The sequence below is a fragment of the Tyto alba genome, unplaced genomic scaffold (genome assembly GCF_018691265.1).
Source record: "Tyto alba isolate M040663 unplaced genomic scaffold, T.alba_DEE_v4.0 Super-Scaffold_22, whole genome shotgun sequence".
Lineage (NCBI taxonomy): Eukaryota > Metazoa > Chordata > Aves > Strigiformes > Tytonidae > Tyto > Tyto alba.
This window is the reverse complement of record NW_024881296.1, coordinates 6474671-6498641: the sequence shown is the minus strand read 5'-3', so window position 1 is coordinate 6498641 and position 23971 is coordinate 6474671. Positions and strand designations below refer to the sequence as shown.

At 42.1% G+C, this 23971-nt stretch overlaps 2 protein-coding genes across 2 annotated transcripts in view; one reads left to right on the top strand and one right to left on the bottom strand.

Annotated features, from left to right (window-relative positions):
- Positions 1 to 6475, top strand: part of EGLN1 (egl-9 family hypoxia inducible factor 1) — a 48100-nt gene extending 41625 nt beyond the window's left edge. Inside the window, exons 3-5 of the mRNA XM_042796222.1 lie at positions 8 to 144; positions 1607 to 1674; positions 3764 to 6475. Of these exons, the coding sequence (XP_042652156.1) occupies positions 8 to 144; positions 1607 to 1674; positions 3764 to 3828 (270 nt within the window). The 3' untranslated portion in view covers positions 3829 to 6475. The remainder of the gene's footprint in view (positions 1 to 7; positions 145 to 1606; positions 1675 to 3763) is intronic.
- Positions 6476 to 17518: 11043 nt separating this feature from the next.
- SPRTN (SprT-like N-terminal domain) lies at positions 17519 to 23887 on the bottom strand. Its single transcript, XM_033008938.2, has 5 exons — positions 23561 to 23887; positions 22109 to 22208; positions 21161 to 21289; positions 20089 to 20356; positions 17519 to 19786 (listed from the first exon to the last, which is right to left on the bottom strand). Exons 1-5 carry the CDS (start codon positions 23815 to 23817, stop codon positions 19050 to 19052), a joined length of 1491 nt encoding a protein of 496 aa, XP_032864829.2. The 5' UTR covers positions 23818 to 23887; the 3' UTR covers positions 17519 to 19049.
- Positions 23888 to 23971: the final 84 nt, after the last annotated feature.

Here is a 23971-nt window from a genome sequence, read left to right as displayed (position 1 = left end):
TTTGTAGGTGAGTGGAGGCATCCTTCGGATATTTCCAGAAGGTAAAGCTCAATTCGCTGATATTGAACCCAAATTCGATAGACTGCTATTCTTCTGGTCTGATCGCCGCAACCCTCATGAAGTACAGCCAGCGTTTGCTACAAGGTAGGACTGATGCACACTCTGTGTGTTGCATGATGCCTCTTTTATCAAGAAATGAGCGAATCCGACTGAGAAAGGAGTGACACTGTGAATTATGACCTGATCCCAGGTCTTTCTGTGTACAGTTCTAGTTGCACTATGACCAGAAGGTGTTTGGTTTTTTTTTTTTTTTCCCTACTGATTGATTAGACTGCTGCTGTGCTGCTGAGTTTGTACTGATGTCTGAGCTCTTATTTTGGAGAAAACATCCTCTTGGGTGGGTAGGAGGGAGGACTGGAAACACCAGAAGTTTCTAAGCATGTACTTGACAGAACTGGGTAGAAGCACACAGAGCCATAAGCAGACCCCACCTTAGCCAAGAGCTGCTGTCTTCATTGTGTCCCTGTAAGGGCTTTACACTCTCCTCCCTTCCCTTTGTCCTTAGCACCTTACTGTGTTACTGGAAGATTGAATCAGTACTTCAGTTTTACCTCCCCTCTTGTTGTGAGGGAGTTGTTAGAAAATAGTAATTTTCAAACTAAGCCACCACATACTAGTTTGGGAATTGGGAGGGGGCTACTGGGCAGAAAGGACCATCGATGCACAGATCTTTTCTTTCTCTGGACTTGCTCCCAGCCTGAGTCACAGGGAAACTTGGTATCTCCTTTGTCCCTTTGTTATCAGTGTAGGGCAGTGGATGATGCTAAAGGTACCTGCATTCACTGCCCCCATGTCTTGAGTGGCCTTTCCAGATAGTGTTAACAGGTAAATCTTTAGAGTCCTTGATCCAGACTTCCTGCTGCCCATGTTGCAACACATTTTGATGGCCAGAGCACTGAGCATTGTCTGGGGCTGTAAGATAACACAAGTACCTTTGCAAGAAGCAACTTGAAACTGCCATCAGCAGGTCATCTGTCCTCTTGCAGCCTTTTGGGAGCCTGGACAGCTATCCCCTCCCGCTTTGTGCTCCTAGCAGAGTCAGAGGGTGAAATGCCATTTACTTAAACCTCCTTAAAGTCTTTTCTCAGTAGCTGGCATTTTATACTAAAATCCTTTATGGGCAGTGGAAAACCAGAGAAGCTGTGTAAGAAGGGGGTAGCTATTTTTCCCTTACGGTGAATGTCCAAAAAAAGAGGTTCTTGCAGTGTTACTCATGATGGACTTGACAGAGTAAAGTAAAATATGAGGTCACAAGGCAAGGTGATACGGACAGATGCTATATTACAGGTTCTGGGCAAGAACCATAATAGCAACTCATCAGGAACAAGAAGTGTAAACTTACAACTGTCAGTGTCACCCTTCCAGTGACTGTTCAGACTACACCTATTAACTGAAAAGAAACCCTGCCTGCTTTGTTGTGCTTTATGAAATCTTTCTTCTGTCAGACTGCAGAAGTATCATGTCATTTAGGTTGTGTGTTGTGTCAAGTGCTTCACTGTGTTTTTACTTCATAGTTCAGGAGTTCTTTTTTCATCCATTTCACTAGGTACGCAATAACAGTGTGGTATTTTGATGCAGATGAAAGAGCACGAGCTAAAGTAAAATATCTAACAGGTAATCTCTTCTTAATATCTTCTGTGTTCTTTTTTTCCTGGAAGAATAGCTAAGTAGTCTAGCCTCATCTCCTTGGCCCACCATGTGCACAAAAAGAGGGAGAAAACCAGTGTAACTCAAGAGTCAGGTTTTACAGGGAAGGTGACCCAGTGGTTGAGCTGCTAGGCAGTGACGTGGGAAACGAGGTCAGCCCTGTGTCCTGCTCACACTTACTTCCTCTGAGACCGCTCAGTATTTTTGTATGGGGGATACAGCTTCTCCCTGAGGTGTGGAGGGTAAATACACCAGAGACTCTGAGGCACTGCAGAACTGAGAGCCCTGAAAATAGCTTTGATTGAATATAGTGGTTCAACAAGTGAATATAACTTGACTAGAATCTTTATATTGGAAAAACAAAAGCCTAAAATTAAAATCTGGAATCAAAGAATGGAGTTACTTCCTCCATTTCCAATTCCACATATCTAGCATCTGTTTTTCTTTTCTGGCTTCTCCCTCAAGAGGAAGTTGATCTAATTTTCCTGTTCAAATTAGCATTATAAGGAGAAGTGGCCTAGTACTTCTGTCACGCTTGTAATTGCCATCGCGATTTTGTGTTCGTCACAGTAGATTAAAAAATAAGGCAAAATTGGGTGTGCCGCAAGCACACGCATGAACAGGGCCGCTTTCTCCGCGGTTTTGTCCTGAGCGCTGAAGCTGGCGATGTTCAAGACCCATGCCAGCCGTTTCCAAATGACATTTCCACCCACTGCGGTTAGGCATCTGAAGCTCCCCAGTAGCCCCAGAGCTGCCTGGTGGCAGCGAAGCTGCGGTTTCGTTCGGTGCCCCTCAGTGCCACGGTGTGTCTGGGGAGCGGTGAGGGCGATGCCGCTCCTGCCTGGCTTGCGAGGAAGCGCCGAGGGTGCCCCCGGCTGCGGCCGGGCGGGCTGCCCCGCGGCTCGCCGAGGCACCGTGACTTCCCAGGCGGTCAGGAATTGCCGAATAACGCCCGCCCGGTCTCCGCAGGAAGGCCGTCTGTCTGTCCCCAGGCCGGGCTTCGCGGCAGGCGCGCGTGACCGCGCAGCTCCTGGGGCCAGCCGTGCCGGCTCAGAGCTGTGCCGGGTCTCTCCGTGCAGCTGCAGCTGCTGCCCGTGCAGGGAAGTGGTTCTGGTGGGCTCCTGTCTGCAGGGAAGGTGCTTCTCCCCACCCCGCTCCTCTCCAGGGTCCCCCTAAGCTGCAGGCACTGAAGGAAGGAAGGCTGGGTTGGAGGGGGCTGTTTAAATTTCAGTATCGGTTGCCCGGTACTTGATTTATATTATCCTACCGTTGTGATTTCAGTTTTCGTTTGCAATTAAAGTTGCCTTCTTCGCTCTGTATCTGCAGTAAGAATTTTGCAAAATGCTTTTTCTTTTCTACTGGCAATCAAATAATAAAATTCTAGAATAAAATGTCATAAACCAGAAAACTATTCGTTTTTGGCTTAATGTCAGTCTAACGAAAGCCATGCAGATTATTTGTGAATTTTTCTGGAATGTGGGATGCTGTGTCTGTTAATGTTTTGATAGTCAAACTTTTATTTGGGGGTACCTGAAGTTATCTAGGTCAATTTTTAGAAAAAAGGACAGAAGAGGTATGGGTTGGTCGGTGGTTTTGTTTTGTTTATTTTTTTAGCAGCAAATCAAATGGAACATTGCATTTTAAAAATCCCTCGGAGTTTCTTTACAAAAGTAAACACCCAGAAACTTCAGACATTCTGATACAGAATAATGGACAATATCTTTAGATTCTCAGCTGGCCGTTCTTAAAGCTTACTTTTATAAAGGCTGAGATGATGAGCTTCAGAACTGCACGTATGATGTGAAATATCCAGTTTTCTACTTGGGCAGCCAAACACGTGCCCGCTTTCAGAGATGATGATTAGCCATGGCTTGTTAACTTTACAAAGAACAGGATACAGAGCATGTATACAAAAATAACTTATCTTGCTAGATCATATGCACTAGACAATCTTCAAAGCACTCTCTTAAAACTAGTCTGGAAAGTGATGTAGCAATTCTGTGTACTTCGATAAATGCTGAAAAATAATATCAATTTCCTTTTCATATTTCTGCAGGTGAAAAAGGTGTGAGGGTTGAACTTAATAAACCTTCTGACTCAGTTGGGAAAGACGTTTTATAAGCCTTTGATTTAGCAACTCCCCTTGCTATTCTCCCTGATAAATCTTGATGCTATCTATTAACTTTTGAATGTGAATAACAAGATAAAGGAAAACCAACAACAAACCAACATTTTAATAAAGAAGCAAACAGTGTTTCAATGTTGCATCAAATAGAAGGTTCTTTGACTGCTGAAGCATTGTACTATGTGATTGTGACTCCAGGCCTGTGACTGCTTATGTGAAGAAGATAAGCAATCAGTAAGAAACAGCATATGCATCTGGACATAAATAAGTGCCCTACATAGAATTTGTCCATCCTTATATTTTGCCAGACCTGTCATCCAGCTGAATCCAATTCATCTCTCCCTTTTTTTATATGGTAAAAGTTTGAATTTTGGGTAATTTTTGTACGATCAGGTACAGTTTATCAAAATTGAGTCTTAAAAAAAAAAAAAAAAAAAAAAAAAGAAAAACTGAAAAAAAAAAAAAAAAAGAAAAAAAATTACAGTCTTCTCCAAAATAACATGGATCTATTTTTGTAAAACTGTTCATACTGTTCTCCTCTGCCATGAAAGACCTAATTTAATGTAAGGGTTGCCAGTAACTGATAATCACTTTAATTTTCTTTACACCTTAAGTCGGAAAAGGAGCACTTTAATTACCAGCTAAAAACCTGATTGTTTTATATCATATCTCACACTAATCTTAACTTTTAAAGATTGCTGCTGTATTGTTTTTTTGACTATGTCCTCTTGAACCTTATTAACAGAAGCAAATCAGTATCTCGCTATTAGTAACATTCAGTTTGTGGTTTTGTATGTTGAATCCACAGAGGGGAAGTTTCTGTCTCTTCTTTTGTTTTGTTTTGTTTTTTTGGGGGGGGTGTGTGTGTGTTTTGGTTTTTTATTTTGTTTTAAGTGACTGGCACTAAGTGAACTTGACACTATCGGTTGCTGTCATTGGCTTTGGGGACCTGGTAAATACCATCAAGTTACAAGAATATACAAGGGCTTTCCTAGGCTATTAGAGGTACCCAGAACCTCCTTACATACTTGACAAAATTTTGAGCTTTCTCCGTTTTCTAAAGAATACTTGCCAACCCCCTTTCCTTTGTATATAAGTTAATAGAATATCTAAAATTCACTTTTTTATTTCCTTTTCAAATGTTGGTGTCCGTGCAGTCTGTAAGTTGACACCTTGATCTATTATATAGTATCAAGGAGATGGTCAGCACACTGAAGCTGAAGTGCATCACTGTAGGCTCTTTGTGCAATACACTTTTAGGTTTTCTCTGTGCTGAAGGATTTCCCCAAAAAGGCACTGCCCTTTGGTCAATACTGAGGTATATGTTTAGTAAGAAGACATTTACTTTCTTTTACATTGTTTTCATTTTATCAAGGAGAGGGGACATCACAGAATAAAAGTGAGATGTGAGGAAGCTTTGATATTCTTATTTTTAAGAAATGGATGTTTTGAACGCTTTTTTTTTTTTTTTCCTTCTTTCTTTTTTGTCCTGAGCTTTAAAAGCTTGAGAAAACACAAGCAAGCCTATAAAAGACAGCATTCATATTTACAGGAGTTTAGGGGTTGATCAACTTACCCACTGCAGTTTTCTATCTGTCCCTTATTTCCTTACTTAGCCAAAACAATGTGAGTGTACAGAAATATTTCTGTATATATTACAACTTGTGACAATTTTAGCATCTGTATAGTTTGTATTCAATTAGAGACCTTTTCTATGGAAAGCTCAGTAATTTTTTATTAAAAAGATTACTATTGTTCATGTAAAACATGAAAAAGCTAATTGTTTAGTAACAAACTGACAGAAGGGGAAAAAAATTCAGTATTGGTATATCATTTAGGAGAACCAACAGAAATCCCAGTTTTGCTTTGATTTCACTTTTCTTTTTTATTTTTAGTAAGTTCTTGCCCTTTACAGTTCTGTCCCTCTTTCCTCTTCCCAGAAAAACAGACAGGATACCTTTACTGTAAGTGCCTCTGCCAACCTGGCCAAGGAGTGCAAATCTTCATTACTGTCTGGTCTGCAGTGCATTTAGACTACCGATGAAATAAGCAAAAAAAGCCACCTCTTTATACTTCATCCTCTTTAGTACTACTTTAACAGAGGTTTGGTTGGTTTTGTTTTAGAAATGTAAGCGTAAGCCTTTAAACTCATTTCAGTCCCTCTGTAATTCAAACTTCTGCAGTTACATGGCGTATCAAATTCTAATCACACTGTAGGTTTGTGCTTGCCAGACAGGTTTAAAAAGTGCTTAATTTTTCACTCCATGTAAGTCATTACAATAGGGTCAACAAATCGGGTCAGCCATTTCTTCCATGTTCTTTAGAAACTGTTCATTTCATGTCGGTTGAATATTCAGTCTTGAGCATCACCAAGCAGGTCCTTGTTTTAAAACTATTTTTTAAAACTGTCTTATGATCTGTATGTGTCTAGTCCTGGTTAAGGATAAAGCTTCATAATGCTATTTTTATTCATGATGTTAGCTGGCTGTGAAATATGAGACCTTTATCTATAGCAGGCAAAGAAATTCAGGATTCATTTACAGGTTGCCTATAAAGTCGTGTAATTTGAAAAGCAGTGTTCATTATGAAAGAGCTCTCAAGTTGCTTGTAAAGCTAATCTAATTAAAAAAGATGATGTATAAAGGTTCTTGAAAACTGTGGTTATTTTTAATATTTGTAACTTTCGAAACTACTCTGTAGCGACTAATTTATAAATGCCCTCTGATAGAGGGGTCATGTGGATTTTTGGTGATTTTGCCGGGGGGGGGGTGTTTTGTTTTGTTGTGATTTTTGAGAGTTTGGGGGGGGGGGTTGTTTGGATTTTTTTTTTTTTTTCTTTTTTTTAATCAAAGCTGTTTCTTCTCTGGAGAAGGATTGGGTTTGATTTGTTTTTTTGGTTTTTGTTTTTTTCTGCCTACAGTTACCTGGGTGTGGTGATAATCTTCCTGATAATTTTCTCCCTCAAAAACAGCACCCAGTGTAGGCTGGCTGGAGAGTGCTAATGGACATTAGAGGTGGCTCTAATTTTTTTACCACTTTCTGACAGGTATGTGAGGTGCAAAATTAAAGTCCCCTTCAAACAGGATTTGTAAAGTTTAATGGGAGCTCTTCAGTTTTAAGTGGCTCCCAGTGAAGTATGATAACTTTGAAGATGGCAGAAAAATAATAAAGTCTACCAATGCCAGCCCATACTAGAGGCCACACAACTTCCCTAAGCTGTCTGATGAGCTTCATAATGACTGTGTGGTAATCAAGGAAATACCTGGCTGGCTGTGCTTCTGCCATTGCTATAACCTGTGGAGCCCCCCTGCGTGTGCTTGTCTGTCTCGTGCTGGTTCAGGAGGAGTTACCCAGGTCTCCGGAGGAGCCCACCAGCCTTAGTGCACCTTTCGTGGCACTTGGGTACCTGTTGTGCTCAGTTCTGCTCTAAGGTGATGGTTCTTGCCAGTGTGTTAGGCTGAAACCTGAGTCCAGGAGCACCGAGCTGATCCCAAAGTCCTTTGAGGCTTTTTCCATGCTTCAGTGCTGTATAACTTCTTACATGTTCTCTTGAAATAGCCTCCTTCCCATCCTTGTTTTACACTGAACAAGGAAGAAGCCTTTCTAGCACTTGCAACCATCCTGTGTATGGACCTGATTCTTTATAATTATCACATTGTTGAGCACAATATGCAGGGGCATTGTTTTGCATAGTAAAGTCACACGCTGCACCAGGGAAAGAGGAAGGCTCTTGGGTGTTTCTCAAAAGAAGGATGCTTGCAAATCAGAGAGGAAGCTAGCTGACAGCCCGTACCTTACTTAAAACATCTGGCTGTGCTGATCACTTTAAGGTCGGGGGTGGAAAGATCACATCTCTAAGTCATACTTACTGGTAAGTACAGTCAGACGGGAAAGTACCATTTTTGTGCTTGCTGAATGCTTTGAAGAAGAGGGGAGAGCGCCAAGTGACTTCTGAGACTGAGTTTGCTCAGTCTCAGAAGTCTAGCACGTGTACCTTGCCTGCAGATATGCAGATAGCTGCATGCACTTGCAAAAACGCAGCGGGAATTTATGAGTACTGAGAAACCAAGACTTTGAGGAAATTCATGGGACTTAACTGGATTTGGATCTCATCTGCTTTTTTGGGTGGGGTTGTAGGTATGGATCTGCAGAAACTTTAGTCTTTCACTGTCAGCTTTCATATAAAATACTTAATTTTTTATATTTTTTTTTTCAGATATAAAGTAAAGCTTGAATGTAAGTAATTACTGTAAATACATTGAAGTCTGTGTGTGCTATTACACTGCTGCAGGAGCTCTGTTCACTTTGGAACATTTGCTGAATCTGAGTTGCTTGGCCCTGTCTGGTGGGAGTGGATAGCAGCTGACAGATGCAGGCTCAAGGTTGTCTGCCTTTCCAGACAAAAACAGTTCCAGAGAATTCACTCTGTTGACATTTGCTGCCACTTACTCATTTCCATCAAGCTTTTCCCCATAGCTTTGAAGTTGAGTGAATATACAGCACATTTATCCCTTTCCTGGAATAAGGGGGGGTGGAAAAAAAGTCCCGTATCTCCCAGATGGATAAGACTTGGCTCTAAAAGTGGAAGGGGCAGATGAGATGCAAATCAGCAACGCCCCACTGGGGATAGGCTCAAGTCCTTAGCAGGACAGGAAGAAAGGAAGGAGTTTAATAGAAATGGTAAAGTAGGATGGGAAGAGACTAATGCATGAGACCAAGATAAAGCGTGTGTGTGGTGGGTATGAGGAATACGGCACATGCCAAGTAAGAATGTGCTATGGGTGGCTGCTTTGGGGTGGAACGTGAACTGTGAAGAGAAAGAATACACAGTGTGCTTGTCTCAGGAAAGACAGTTGTTGATGCATTCTGTCCATCCTTTTTCTTCATGGATGTGTATTGCAAAAGAGTATATTTCTGTCTCTGAAGATGAGAGGTTCATAACTTTTTGCTTGAACTAGGAGTTGCTTTCCTTGGTTGTCTTCCAAGCTGTAAGTTGTTGGACTTTGGGGATTTTTTTTCCCTCTTACTTAAATGTGCTGCTCGGGATTAAACTTCTATTGGTCATAGCTTATGGGTTCTTCTGGAGAATTTACTGCAACTACCTTGTATATAATGTGGTGATAAATGCTGGAAAAAAGTGACCAGTTCATTTAGCCTGTAAGCCCAGTACCAGTGTCATGCCTCACATGTGAGTGAGGAAGGCTGCAAAATGCACAGATGGACTTAACAACTTGCCAGTATCACACAGAGCTGACTCACTGCTTCAGGGCAGTGTCTAAACTGGAAACCCATCATTTCTTTCAACTGCTGTTGGAGATGGGAAGTAAAATTTCATCACTGAATATTCACCATGTGGAGCTAGTGCTCCTTGTGGGCCTGTCTGTGTGTCAGTGTGGTTTGCCAGGGTGGAACCAGTTCCTCTCCTGGGCTTGTTTCAAGGGCTGGTGTGGTTCAATTTTGGTTTTGCATTTAAATAAAAGATGAATCCAGAATTATTAAAATGCAGAGATTTGACTCCTACTCACAAACACAACCCCTAATACCTGAATGTTATATTGGGTTGTGAGCTGGTATTTCACTACCTAAAGAAAGCAAGGGTTGAAAAAAAAAAAAAAAAAACAAAACAAGAAAAAAATTATCAGAACTATCTTAAGGCATGACCCTTGCTTAGGTTGTAAATGTATCTTGCTTACACTACTGTATGAAAGCAAGCTTTATAAAGCTATTAATAAAGATTGCATTATAGCAGAGGGCATAGTGGCAACGCTAAGAAACACAAGGAAAACAGAATTTTGGAGCTTGATTAACTGCTCTTGCAGTCCTGAGAAGTGTTTCCATCCAGTGAAGATGAGAGTGAATGTGTTGAAAAAACCCAACAAACCATCAGCCAGCAACAAACTAAATGCCACCACCCCTAAACCTGAAAATCTTGGCTGTTGATGAGTGCAGTACCTTGGGTTATTAGAACTGAAAGATACTTCAGAAGAACAGTTTTTATTTGAGCACCTGGCACCATCTTTGGACATCAAGGAGAAGATGCTTCTCCAAGGAAAATGTGACTGTGGACACCACTAACATTTTGCAAAGGACACTGGGGCCCTGGGTAATAACAAAAACTGTTTTCTGAGATTAGAGTCTAGTTGATGGATTTCCTGATACCAAAGAGCAAGAGTTGAGCTGTCAGATTGGGCATATTTATTTTCCCTTCGCTTTCCCTTCCTTAGCCACGACATTAATAAGTAATGTGGTGCTGGGCATGTGTTCTAAGTTAACTCTCTTTGGTCCTAAATTTTTATTATAAGTAGAACTCTTTAATGTGATATAGGTAGCAATTTCTAAACTTCTTTGATTACTTCTATTTTTCCCCACCTGCACTATGAGAACATTCTAGATTGAAAGAACCCCTTTAATATAGCACAAGTAGAAAACAACTATATATAGTAAAGAGCTGCTGCAACTTCCTGACCATGCAGTGACACAACCGAGGAGGTCATGTATTTCACAGTAAAAAAGCAGGCTTGTACAAATCCAGGGAAACAGGCCGGTTGCAGGGGGTGCAGGCTGCCTGTGACTTGGGGAAGCTGCCCTTGGTGTGGCCAAAACTAGGGGTACAGAAATGCTCCAGGAACCTGTTCCCAGGGACAGCTGGAAGCAAGAGCCGGTGAGTGGTATCCCAGCTGTGACAGGGCCTCTCCATCTCAGCAGGAAAACATGTTCTTGGTGTCCTGGAGACGACAAAGACGCGAGTTGCTTTATTTTAGGTGGACTATGTTATGCTACACAAAACTATTTTAGCTTGTAGCAATCGAAGGATGCGTGGTTGGTTGGGAGGCTTTTTTGTTGTTGATTATGAAGGTGTAAGGTCTTGTTCAGATACTCACAAGTTACCTTCATCTACCACTAAACATCCACTGGTGCAGGGACGGAGTAGGGAAGTAGGAGGTGGTTGGTTACACCTCTAGCATTTACGGTAGGTTTGCAAATTTGCTCCGTTTTCCTCAGGCGTGAGCATACAGAGAGCAGCAGCTCTGCTTCCTGGCAAGCAGTGTGCTGGGGAGCTATTTCTGCTCCCGCACCTGCGTGGGGGCCTCTCCTGCCCCTCACTAACCCAGCGCTTTCACACCCTTCCAGGCTGCGTTGGCTCCCCAAGTGTTGTCCCACATGCTGTCAGCCATGCTACAGGCTTTTGTGCTACACCCCTTGTGTGGGTGTTGGATTAAACTATGAAATACATGGCTGAGGAAAACGTTGTGGGTTTGTTTTTTTTTTTTTTTTTTTTTTTTTCTCTGGGACGAAGGCTGGTAGCAGCCTGGTGCCTGCCTTTCCAGGTGGTCAGGTGCTACTCGAGCCCTTGGCTGGGAGTTGCAAAAAAATGCCCAGGGAGGGCTGGCTACCAGGTAGGAGTAGTGGCCAGTAGTGTAGTCTCTGGCTGCTGCTGCTACCTGCCCTGAGTTGGTTCTGCTTGACAAAAGCTCAGTGTGGCAAGCTGCTGACCATCTTAGAGAAGCAAGCTACTCTTGAATTGCTGAGGGTGTTCCTCCTCTCTTAGTAGAGGTGGTGGGATTTTACATGACACAGCTGAACGGTGGCAGTTCATGGGACATACCCTTCAGCTGGCATTGAATTCAGTGTATATAACCACGCTAGCATCATCCAGGAGCATTTGCTCGCCAAACTTGGCTAGTCTTTTTATAGAAGAAAGGGGGAGACACAAGGAGACAGAAAATTGCTGCAGGATTCACAAACAGGACATCTACTTGCCAATCTCCTGAAAATGGTATCACTTCAACACAAATCCACAGCTACATGTGAACATATGCTCGGGGCTGGGATCAACCCATCATGTAAAAACTCAAAGCTGAGTGAGGATGCTTGCTCGGCAGCAGAAACCTCCAATCCCTCTCTTCCTGAAGAAGTTAAGGCAGCATTTCCCTCAGTACCTGAGCTGCTAACGGTGCAAAGCATTGACTCAGTGTGGGAGTGCTCCGCTGCAGAAGTCTTGGGGGAAGGTAACATTTTTGGACCCCATAAAGGGATTAAGAGGAGGGCCTCCTTAAGGCAACTTTTCAGCAGTTCTCCACCAAACGGAGGTCTCATTCCCTGAGAGGATGCTTGTGTCTGTAACGCCTTGCAAATTGTTCCAAAGTCATGGCATCGCTTGCTGCCTGGGATGTGTGTCTGCTTCAATAAAACCGCATTTCAAGACCCAAGTGTCAGCCCAGCTGTTAGCAGTAAGAACTCTTGGGTGGTGTCCTCTTAACTCTGCCAAATTGCCTGGGAAATGTTGCCAGCTAGCTTGAGTAGTCTTTTAGGGTTTTGCAGTGCCACCCAGCTTGGCAGGGCAGAGCTTCCACATACCTGTCTGTGTGTCCTGGCACATGCCCAGCTCCTGCCTGATGTCCCCCAGTCTCTGATGTGTGGGATGGGGGATCTACCCCTCGTGGACATGGTCCAGGTGGTGGCAGTGATGGGAGCTGCCCATGCCAAACCTTTCAGGGGGCAGGAGAAACATGCAGCTGGCAATAAACTGATGGTTAGAGATGGTGTGAGCACTCCTGGGCTGTGCCAGAACTAAGGTGGATCTTAACTACCTTCAGCTGTAATTTCACTCTGTCCTGAAGTGCTCCTGGGGTTGTTAGGCAGAAACTCAGGGCTACCGAGGTGCGAAGGGGTTCCTGGAGATGGTCTGGTCTGGTCTGGTCCAGCTCCCCTGCCCTCAAGCACGGTCACCCAGAGCTGGCTGCCCAGGACCATGTTCAGTTGAGGTTTGAGTATCTTCAAGGATGAATAATAGAATTGTTTCTTATGTTTAAATTAAATTTCCTATATAGGTACCGCTAAATGCAAATCAAAGGAATAACCCAAATAATTCTTAGCAGCATATCCCACAGAAGACAGGAGATTTAAGACTGAAGTCTCTCACTCACAGCTTTCCATACCCCACCTGGTAGAGGTGCCATCCTCTTGAAGCCCCTGGGGTGTTTTATCCTCAGGACAACTCTTCCCTTTGGATGTGTTTCTGCTATCTGCCAGAACAGCCCAGACTTTGTACAGTATCCTTCCACTGCCACATTATCTGGAGCAGCCTGTGCCAAGTTGTGTGGTCCTGTCACACACCAGCGAGTTTGTCTTGCTGTTGGTTGAAAAACAGCTAGTGTAAGATGTGCTGTGCACTATAAATAGCACGGCCCCTAAGAGCCTTGGGAGTAGTGCCTGTAAAAGAGCAAGTGTGTGCGGGGTTACACATTAAACAGGCCAAGACCATTGGACCTGGTACACTGTGTGCAAAATAAAGGGACGTTTAAATTGGTAAAAAACAAACTGCTGTTTCTTACTTCTGAGGAGTGCTGCCCTTGAGTTGAACAAAATGGCCGGTGCTTCCTCAAGCCACGTGTGGGTGCTGCAGGCAGGCTGCGTCCCACCGCGCACCGGCTGCAGGCGAGGGCTGCCCAGGCTGCGCCGGCATCGGCAGGTTGGCACCCTCTGAGCAAGCGATTTGCACAGGTTTTTTTGCTTTGTGCCTATCTAAAAAACACAACCCACACCCTCCCGGTGAATCAAAAACCACTTAGAAATATGGGCGGCAGCACACCCACCAAGTGGATCCTTCTGGGAAAGCAGATAATTACTGAGATGCTTCTGGGCGGAGACCAGGGTGGTCAGCGGGAGGGCAAAGGCAGGGGAGCGATGCAGTGGGGAGGGAGTGGAGCAGGAGCAGAGAGGCCCCATGGCTGTTCCTCCCATCAGTAAGTTGCTGAATGAAGCTACAAGAATTAAAACCCCCAACTAAATCATATTCCTATAGCGAAGATACTGTACCAGGGCTTCATTGAGCTCTAGTCCACATCTTACCTCAGACTTTTTATGTGACTAGTAATAGATTTCTGAAGAGCAGGTACTTGCAGTGAACACAGAAACTATGGTCCAGAGGTTGATGTCATTTAAAGCAAAACAAAGTAATTATGGCTTATAAATTAAGCAATGGGGGAGCCAACTATTTGGCTTGTTGGGTTTTGCTCCTTCAAACATGCCTTGTTATGCAGTTTAAGAAATGTCAGGTCTAAGAGTTATTAGGACAAAAAAGCAGATGAAGTGATGTGAACAATAGAGGATGGATGAGACAGCATCAGGGTGAGCTAGTCAGGCCAAGCTGCTGCACGTTCTTAGAAACCTAATCTAGTCTTAAAGCAGCCTGGCCTGGCAGAAGCTAAAAGGTAATGGAGGGATTAAGGCCATGGCCATCTCCCTTTTTTAGCTTTCACACCTATAGTACGCTACCCTTCCCTTGGCCTGTCACACCGCTCCACCTCCTTGGCTTAACCGTGGCACAGGAGTTAAGTTTTATAAACCCCTCTGACTTCCTACAGCTCCATCCTGCCTCTCTTGCGGAGCTGGGTTGATGCCAAATAGGGACAGAAAAATAGATTTTTCACTGCAATGGACGCGGTACACGTAGACCACAAAAGAATGCCTTTTGGGTTATTCACTGAGCTCTGAACTAGAAAAAGGAGCTACTGCCTTTATAAGTCCCTCCTGCAGCAAAGCTAAAAGAAATACAGAAAACCCCGTTAGTTGTACACTCACTTCTCACCTCTCAGCTAGTTGCAGACCTCTCCCCCATTCCGGCTCCATCAACTTGTTTGTGGCCCAGTCAGAGTTCTTGCTGATCCATCCTCAGCCCTGAGTGCAGGCCTAGGTGAAATAGGAGCCTGCTGGTTCTGCACTTTCTGTTCTTTCCCTGTACTGGTTGGAGAGGAAGAAAGAAATACTCCTTCAGTGCAAGGAGTGCCACCTAATGGCCTGTTGAAGAATCCCAAAGCTCCACACAGCCTACTGTCTTGGTATTTTTTTCCATATACACAAGTAATATAAAAACACATACACAGTGTATTTTCACACACATACTGGAACACAACTCTCCTCCATCATCTGTCTACCCCTAAACTATGCTTAAGGGTAATTTAATGTAGAGTCTTTATGTTCATATGCAAACAATTGTTTCTTTACGATCATGACTTCAAAACAGCTGTAATAATCCAGATGCAAGTGAGAAGTTGGGTATTTTACTCCAGAGTGTAAAATTCACGAATGCTGGCTAGCAGGTAAGGAGCAGCTGCTGGAGAGCAGCTGTTTGACTGCTGACACTGCCGGGCCAGGCAGCAACAGTCACACGCTCGTGAGGGAATGGAGCTCAGGTATTAATTACCTCAGTCCAACCTGGCAGTGACTTTTCAATTTAAGGCAGTAAAATGCAACAGCTGATGCACGGACACGGTGTTCAAGGATGGCTGGATCCAGCAGTGATGAAGCAAACAGCTGGAGTAGCAGCTGCTTAACATTTTTCAGCCAGAGCGCTCTGCATCATTCCATCACCACCACAAATGGCTCCAACCACGTTAGAGGTCTGTGTCGCTGCTCAGAAACTCACCGTTTGTTGTTTTTTTTTTTGCTATTATCCTTCACTACAGTGTAACTTGCTTTACCTTAACAATGTATACTGATACTGTGTGTATGGGAAATACAACAGAACCGAGGGGCTCCAGAAGAACACGAGGAAGAAGAAAGTCCTTACGAGCCATTTCCTCTATCACACATGTTGACCAGATACAACTAAGCCCTCTCTAGTTTTCAATTTTGTAAAATATTATTACCTGGTATTCTGTATTGCTAACACTGGTCCTGTGGCAGGTTCCAAACATTTAGCTGTACTCTGGAAAAACATTCCTAGAAAGGAGGCTCAGGTAACTTCATTCCTACACAGTTTGAGCTGCAGCACCTGCCCTGCCCGCGAAGTGTACTTCCACCTAAACAGCCTGCTCATCAGTTTACACACAGGCATTAGGGTTGAACTTGCTGCAAGAATACACTTCCCATGCGACCCAGGTATCCCCAGTGAAAACAAGTAGTGATTGGACTACTGGAAACAGTAATGTATAGAGGAATATACGTTACTGCTTTTAAAACATGTTATAAAGCAGACTATTTCTATTATGTATCTTCTTGCAAGATATTAATTTTTATTAGCCCTGTGAAAAAATTCTACTTCCCACTCCTTCCTCAGAACTCACAAAGTATTTTGAAAACTTTCTAGATAACATTTCCATAAAGTAAAAAATACTTGAAAATATTCGACCGTCAAGATTTCTTGCCTGATAACCAGTTTCAAGGCAACTTAGGAACAGCCTCTTTGTTATAATAAATAGTTAAGAAACCCCTACTTCAGCAGTTTAACCTCTAGAAATGTTATCTGAATCGTTCTGAGCAATTGCGGTAGATCACTACAGAATTAGATTGCTTTTGCCTTTAATTTGCAGAACCGTTTGTTGACAAGTAGCACACACACGTTTGACCTCCCTCATACCTGATTTGTCTCAGAAATGAAGTAAATTAACTCGTTTCTCAGATTTCCAGTCAGGCAACTTATTTTGCAGTTTAGTGAAGTACATTTGTTCAAGATTCATTACTAGTTGGTGTTGTTATAGACAGTATCTAAACTCACTCAGGACAAAGTCAACTGATACAGAAGATGAAATTTCTCATATTTGACCCAAATTTACCAGCATATTTTTAAAACATACTGGTGACCATTGTTAGAATTGTGGGAAGGATTCTATATTCAAGAGCAAAATCTTACAGAAACAGCATTCACAGTAACATACCCTAAAAACAAGGCCATGACCTGTTTATAATAGCCTGCATTAGGTAGCAACTGCAAAACCTATCCACCCAGCTCTTTGTCACCTATATCTCTGTATATATCTTGGCATTGTAATACTTCATTGTAAAAACATGCATGGACAGAGGTGGTATTTTTCTACAGCTAGTCCATAATTGCTTGACTGTTTTGAAAACAGATCTATTTCAGGCCATTTGTGTATTTGAGACAGGACTTGCCTGTAGATTAAGTTTCCCCCCACTGGGACAGGCTATACTATTCACTGAATTCTACAGGTCAATTCTCACATCTGTTTTCTATTTGTTGTTCAAATGAACACCCCTGATGTAAAAGACGACATCAAAAAAAAAAAAAACAATCCATTTAACAATACCTGCAATCCTCCCTTCTCCTTTACTCTTATCAGTTGCAGTGGGAAAGACAAACCAGGAAACTGATAAGAACAATAGTAAGGGAAATATCTCTGAAAAAGTGCTTCACAATGTGAATCTAGTCCTCATCTTAAAAACACATGATAGCACAAATACTTCTGAGTAGTACTGTCCTTGTAAACATCAAGTTTCACTGGGAATACTGACAGATACTGCAGTTTTAAGAAGGAAGTATGGAAAATTAACATGTCAAATCAAGTTTTAGAATCAGTATTTGTAAAAATTTTCCACAGAAATGCAATAAAAGTGAAACTGCACTAAAAATACGATGGAGAAGGCAGAAGTTGATGCAGTCTATATTCATCAACACCTGGTTTTACAGGGAAATTTAAGAAGGAGAAGTGTTAATACAGAAAGGATCTATTAAACCGGACTGTTATTAGATATACAGGTGAGCTCACTGGTGAGTAACACAAGGTGGCCACAACTGCCATGTGAAACCCGGGCTTCATGAAAATTTAAAATTCAAATACCAATTTATTCAGAATAAACAAGAACAATCTGATTCACATTAAACATCTGTAGCATCAGTATTTAAAAAAATACACCAATGTTTAAAAAGAGTTAAAGTATCATTTGCCAAGTTCCATTGCACATCAGTTTATTTCCCAGTTGAAAAAGGGAGCATCAAGTAACTGATTATATAAGGCAAACGTGCATTCAAGGCTAATACAGCCATTTAAAGTTATAGCAACAATATCTGAAACAGCATAGTTTTTTTTTTTTTAAACAAAAATATTTATAATCAGTTTTGCAAGTAATCAAGCTGTTAACTGTTCAACTAGTTAAATACTTTCAGTGCAGAAAGAGAACTGTTAACATTTCAGAAAGTTTACATAAAAACCACATCTGCTTAGCATTCGTAACTTTTCACAGCACAATGGTTTTAGTACTCAACCAAGTGGCTTGTTGGATACTAACCACCAAGCTGGCTGGCTTCCAGAAGCAGCAAAATACAGACTGTCGGCTAATGTTAATTTAATGCTATTTTGACCTGTAAAGCACTGGAAGTTAAACTGAAAAATTGTGGACACTTTTATGACATGGCCAGAAACAGTCTTTACCAGTATTGCTACCAATATTCCTCGCAACTTTTACTACTGTCAGGATATGATGTTCAGTTAACCACGCACAGAATACTGACATCCTAAAAAACTAGTGAACTTTCAACACAGTTTGTGCGAACTATCAGAAAAAGTGGGTGGACAATCCAGCTGGGATCCTGGACCAAGAGACACACATAAAACTGAAGTTCATTAGCTTCCATTTGACCACACCAACTTTTAACACTATAGCTCATTTTTAAATCCTTTTTCAAAAACAAGCGCCTCAAGACAGTTTTCTTAATTGAGCCCTTAAGTGTAGGGCCTTCTCCTCATCTACTACATATCTTGTGCTTAATTTTCTAGCACCTTTATTGTCCTTCTGGATTTTCTCTTTTCCTGCTACAATCCACCCATTAACCCTAAATGGATGCTTTGCTGTGCTTTTGATACCTGTGCCTCTCCCATCTTTGACAAAAGACTGTATTTGAGATTCTCACTCTCGTCTATCTTTTCAAAAATGTCAAGATGAGAAGGACCACCTGAGAGTGTAATTGTGGCTTATGCAAAATATATACTATTCAAAAAATACATGCCACTTAATTACATTGCAGAGAACAGAAGAATTCTTATCTGCTATAGGTGGTTAACTTTAAGAATGGCCAGAAACACTTAAAAAAACCTAAAGCAACACAAAGGAGTCTTAAGATGAATTAGCAGGATTGAAGTCTTAATTTTAAAAACTGTCTTGAAAATACGTAGTTTAGCAAGTATCTACCTTCTCTTGAATCACCCAGATTCTGCAGCAAGAACACTGGCACAAACATCCACCTACTAAAACCTGAGTATTTGATCCTTTGGAACACAACCTAGCAGTAGCTAGCTTCCCACTGAGTGCTGATCTGCAACCCCACAAAACCTGTTCAGTGTGCTGACAGTAGTTTAAGTTCCGGTTCAGAACAGGCACACGGGGAAGTAACCACAGCTAAGGAAACCCCGAGCAAAGTAGTTTTCAAGCAATGCTTTCAGCCCTGGTTTATCTTTTTGAGACAGCTTTCTGAAAGGTTTTATGCAAGACAAGAATCAAGGTGTTCATTTATTTTAGACTCCAAAACCTCAGCCTGACAAACAGGACAACTGACTTTTTTATCCTGCCTTACAGCAGTGCTGGAACTTGCAGAGGACACTACAGTTTCAGCTTTGGTTTTCACAGGTGTATTTATGCTTGAAGTGACATCAGTACTCCCTTTTTTAACAAAATAGTTTTCAAAGGCATTTTTGTCTTCAATTTTTGGCCATTGCTGCAGTGCATTAGTACATGCTGAACTTTTTTTCTCAGATGCAACCTGAGCTGCTGTTGTCTGCTCAAAACGAATTTGTTTCAGTGGCCTGTTATAAGGTGGCATAACCCTCTTGCCATTTGCAGAACCCTGATTTGATTTTTCTTCCCTAACATGAGCAATTTTAACAGGCGATCTGCTAACATTCTTGTAAGCTTTTGTATTAGCAACAGAGGGTTTAGGAAAGTCATCATTTGAAGCTAAGTTGATTTTCTCACTGGCATCATCAGTATAAAGTGGAAAGAAGATGCCACTATGGGGTGATTTTTCAAATTTTATCTCATTTTTAGGGATTGGTATTGTCCTTACTGCTGAACGCTGCTGTGAAACAGGTGTTTCACTGTTTCTAATACTGATGCTGGAATTTGTGCATTTTTCTGAGAGTCCACTGTCTCCTCCTCCAAGCCGATATCCCTTTCCACTAAAAGGCATCAGATCTTGAGTATCACGCATTTGTGTCTTGCCTGCAAAATAAGAAAAGAATAAAATAAGAAAAGTTAGTAACTTTTTCCTATAAAAATCACGGGCTTTGTATTTTATGTCCTTCACCTGAAAAATCTGCTGCTTGAAAAACAGTGCAGCAAACTAAACCTTTTGCAAACAATTAAGTGGAGAAGAAACTACAAATGCACAAATAAAACAGGCCCTGTTGGATAAGTAACAGTAATATCTAAACAAAGCTCATTTAGTCGGTGTTCTGTATTTGTTCAAGGTACTGTATAGACAAAAACAGCTTGAAAAATAAGAAAATAATTATTTTGAGTACCTTTGTTAGTTGACTCGGAATTTGGAAGTTTTACTGGCTGAGTTTTCTCCTTGGATTTCTTAGAGAAGTTCTCTGGCTCCTTTACTTTTGTGAACGTGCCCCCACACGTCTCTTGATGCTCAACCCACCAGAAGTCTCGCGCAGAGGGGGCTCTATTCATTGAACGTTTCACATACCCAAAGTAAGGTTTTCTATTTTGACAGGGGCCATTGCATCGCCACCAGTGCTGGCGGTACAAATCCACCTCATCATGAAAAGTATGATAGATCTAGGTTTAAAAAAAAAAAAAAAAAAAAAAAAAAAAAAAAAAAGCAGTCATTCAGAAAGTTTCTAATTTTGTATCACTAACTCTACAATATCTTTTAAAAAACGCATTACCGTTCCAGTCCTTCCATTACTGCTGTGATTTTTACACTGCCAGTTAAAAGGGCTGAACCTGGGCAAAATTTGGTCAATGTTTGGCTATCATTAAAACAAAACTTTAAAAAATAAAGACAGGATGTGTAGGAATATGACCTGGCTATCTTGTTTGAACTGCAACAAAATCATTCTGAAAATCTATCTAGAATTTCACCCTCAATGATGTACTGTTTAGAATGTATTGTAAACATTACCAGTATTGCATCCTCCCTCTAGCTGTTATCTTAATTGATCTTATCACATCCATTATTTTTAAATATTATCAACCCATTAGCATCTACTGATAAAATTGTAACTAAAACAGACTGCTCTGTCCCAAATATTGTTCTGAACATGGATCTATTATGTCCCTGGTATCAAGTTGTTTCAAGCTTAAAACAAAAGTTTAAAGTAAAGTACTTATAGAGAGTATACTTGAAAGTTACACAACTAAGAACTCACTATGTCTTCCTCAACTGTCATCCTCACATCCCACCATCATCCCCAACAAAGTAAGTATGGAACTGGCATACACTTGGATGCAAGTTTGTCCTGGTATCAACTGTGCAGTGTCTAACAAGAACGACTATATTACTCATATCACATCAGGCATACTAAAAAACCAAATCAGGAAGAAACTTCTGTTAAATTAGGTTAAGTGGATTATGCTTACTGTGACATTGGCTCCAGTCAAGCGATTAATGCGGCACATGTGTTTGCGGAACTCTGGTCCATGAGATTCACGATCTTTGTCATTATTCGTAACAAACAGCAGAGCGTGGATCATTTCATGCAACAGTGTCTGAAACAATGCAAATCACTAGCTATTTACTGAAAAGCATTACGTATGGTTTCAAAATTAAACGAAGTATTTTACTCGCCTACATTTATTTTGGTACAGATCTTATTTTCATGCATTTGCGTGTTCAACCTGGGTCATAAAAACGTAATACTTAATCTACCTGTCAAACCAAATTACCTCTATTCCCATATCACCAAAACATGATGGAGAATATTACTACAATAAATGATATTCCAAAAAAGGAGAAATAATGCTCAAACTTAAGTCAGATCTTTGAGATCATCCCCTCTACAACCCAAGTGTCACTTATGAGAAAGCTGAAACTCTACAACATTTCTGTTCATTAAGTAAATCTGAATGTTGAGTGAACTCAAAGCAGCAGCCCTGACAGAGGCACAAGAAGCAACACAAAGTTATGTTTACAGTCATATCCTATATCCTTATTTTCTGCTGTTGGCTTTTCACCTAAAAGATGAAACTACAACCATTTTTTGATTGTGCTTTCAGTCCGTGTTTGGTTTTGATATTAGAGGATAATTTAGGAGTAAGAAAGTTGGGGTTTTTTTCTTTGTAAAGTCAGTAAAATAAACAAGTGAATTTACACTCCTACTTAGAGCTGTCCATTTAGAAACATAAAACTGAAAGATTACCATGATATTGCAACACAAGCAACACAAATGTAATAATAAATCCACCACTATTTTACTATAATAAGTCACTGCATACAAGAATCACACTATGAAATGTAAAATGTTTGTATGGCGGGGCAGGGAGGCACAATACATTTTATGCACAGGTTCATGAGCAATCTTCAAATACCTCAACAAGATCCTTCCTTGGTCTTAACTTTAAGAGCGGCTCACTTAGACGAATGGAACACATTCCACCTCTTCCTTCATATCTACATACTCCAGCACAGCTGAAAGAGACACAGAAAGAAAATGTTAAAAGCTGTTTGTTTCTGTAGTACGTGAAGAAAACTGAGAATTGGAGTTAAAACATCATCCTTCTTCCAACACATGCTAAGTAACCGAGAACATGAAAAAATACTTTTTAGTAGTTACTTGAAAAGCTCAACATCATCAAGCAATAATAATAAAAAAGCAGCTCTGAAGTTCCTTAGAATGAGTTGTGACAGTGACTGATCTAGCAAAAGTGAAATTATAATTTATTACATCTCTTGCAATCACTTAATTCAAAGCTAGCAATCCTAAAAAAAAAAAAAAAAAAAAAAATCACAATGGACAGTTCCAAGCTAACCTGTTTAGGATGCAAAGGACTGTTTTCATTAGAACTCCTGGTGGAGTGAAATACTTAAAACCGAGACTGGAGGTTCACAGCAGGCAACACCGATTTAACTGCTGGTTGCTGCAATGTCACCCCTCAGCTCCCCCCAACTTTTTACTCTTACTGAACCTTCACATATCATCACTTCTGTGGGCCAAACCAGCAGAAAACACTTAGGTTTTTTTTTTTTTTTTGTTACTGAGTTAGTCCTCTACCAGTTCAATATTCAGATATTTTCAAGTGTCTAAAGAGTACTGCAACCAGCAGAGGACAAAAGCAGGCAGGACTCCAGCAGCCAGCAATTGCATCAGCTAATCAGCTGCAGAACCGCAGCCTGCACTTCAAAGCCCCTTTTTTATATATTCTCAGATCTCCTGTATATTCCCCTTCCTAGTCTATTCTAAGTCTTGTTAATATACTATTATATTTCCCTTTGCCATGCTGTAAAAGCTATGATTAAAAACGGAGAACAAGAAAAACGACAGCAATTTAAGTATATCCTTTTAAGTTTCAACATACACAGTTTAAGATCAAGTTATTTATTCCACTTTAACATCTCTCCAGCTTTGCCTGCACCATGGGAAAAGCCATTTATGACTGCCAAAGGCAACAAATGAAGGACAGAACGGCCAATGATAGCGACCCACCTGTGTCCTGGGGCACAAACTAAGTTAGAAAAGCCGGACATTCAAATGTCTGGAAGAGAAGCTGTGGCACTAGTACGTCGTGCCTACAAAGCCAGTTAGGAGCAGCATACAGGGACACATGACAGCTTCCCCCCCTCCCTCAAAACCCACAGCTATACGTTGAGCTGAGCTGCCACTTATTTGATGGGTCACGGCCGCTCCCGACAGCCCTGACGCAGCACAGCACAGCCAGCGTCCCGACCCTACCGAGCCCTCCCCCCGCTCCACGCACCCCGGCCCCCTCCCCACGCAGGGCTACCCTGCGAGCCCACCCGGCCCCCTCACCGCGACCGCGTACAGGGTCATGCGCGGGCTCCACGACACCTCGACCGCCGCCAGGCGCCCCCAGAAAAGCGCCTCGTTGAACTGCACGAAGAGGCCGTGCACGTCGGGGCTGGGGTCCAGCAGCTCCCAGGCCTCATCCACCACCGACAGCGGGCGGGGGGGCGAGCGCTGCGGCGGGGCCTCAGGGCTTGCTGCTGCCGCTGCCGCCGCCGCCTCCTCCGCCTCCCACAGCTCCTGGAGCTGCAGCGCCAGCACAAAGTCCCGCTCCATCCCGCCCCAACCGCCGACCGGGAGCGGCGCCTCGGCAGGCCCCCGAGCGCACGCGCACAGCGCCACACGGAGTGCCACACGCACCCTCTCTGCCCAACCGCGCATGCGCCCGGCACCCTCCCCATGCGCTTTTCACGCCCTTCCCCCCCCACCC

What these genes read in the sequence shown, in the direction of transcription:
- SPRTN (XM_033008938.2), bottom strand. Translation starts at nt 23,817, where the DNA reads ATGGAGCGGGACTTTGTGCTGGCGCTGCAGCTCCAGGAGCTGTGGGAG. An exon ending in TGACTGGAGCCAATGTCACA is followed by an intron (nt 20,357 to 21,160) that starts GTAAGCATAATC and finishes TTTTAAACCTAG; the next exon opens with ATCTATCATACTTTTCATGA. An exon ending in TTCCGAGTCAACTAACAAAG is followed by an intron (nt 19,787 to 20,088) that starts GTACTCAAAATA and finishes CTTATTTTGCAG; the next exon opens with GCAAGACACAAATGCGTGAT.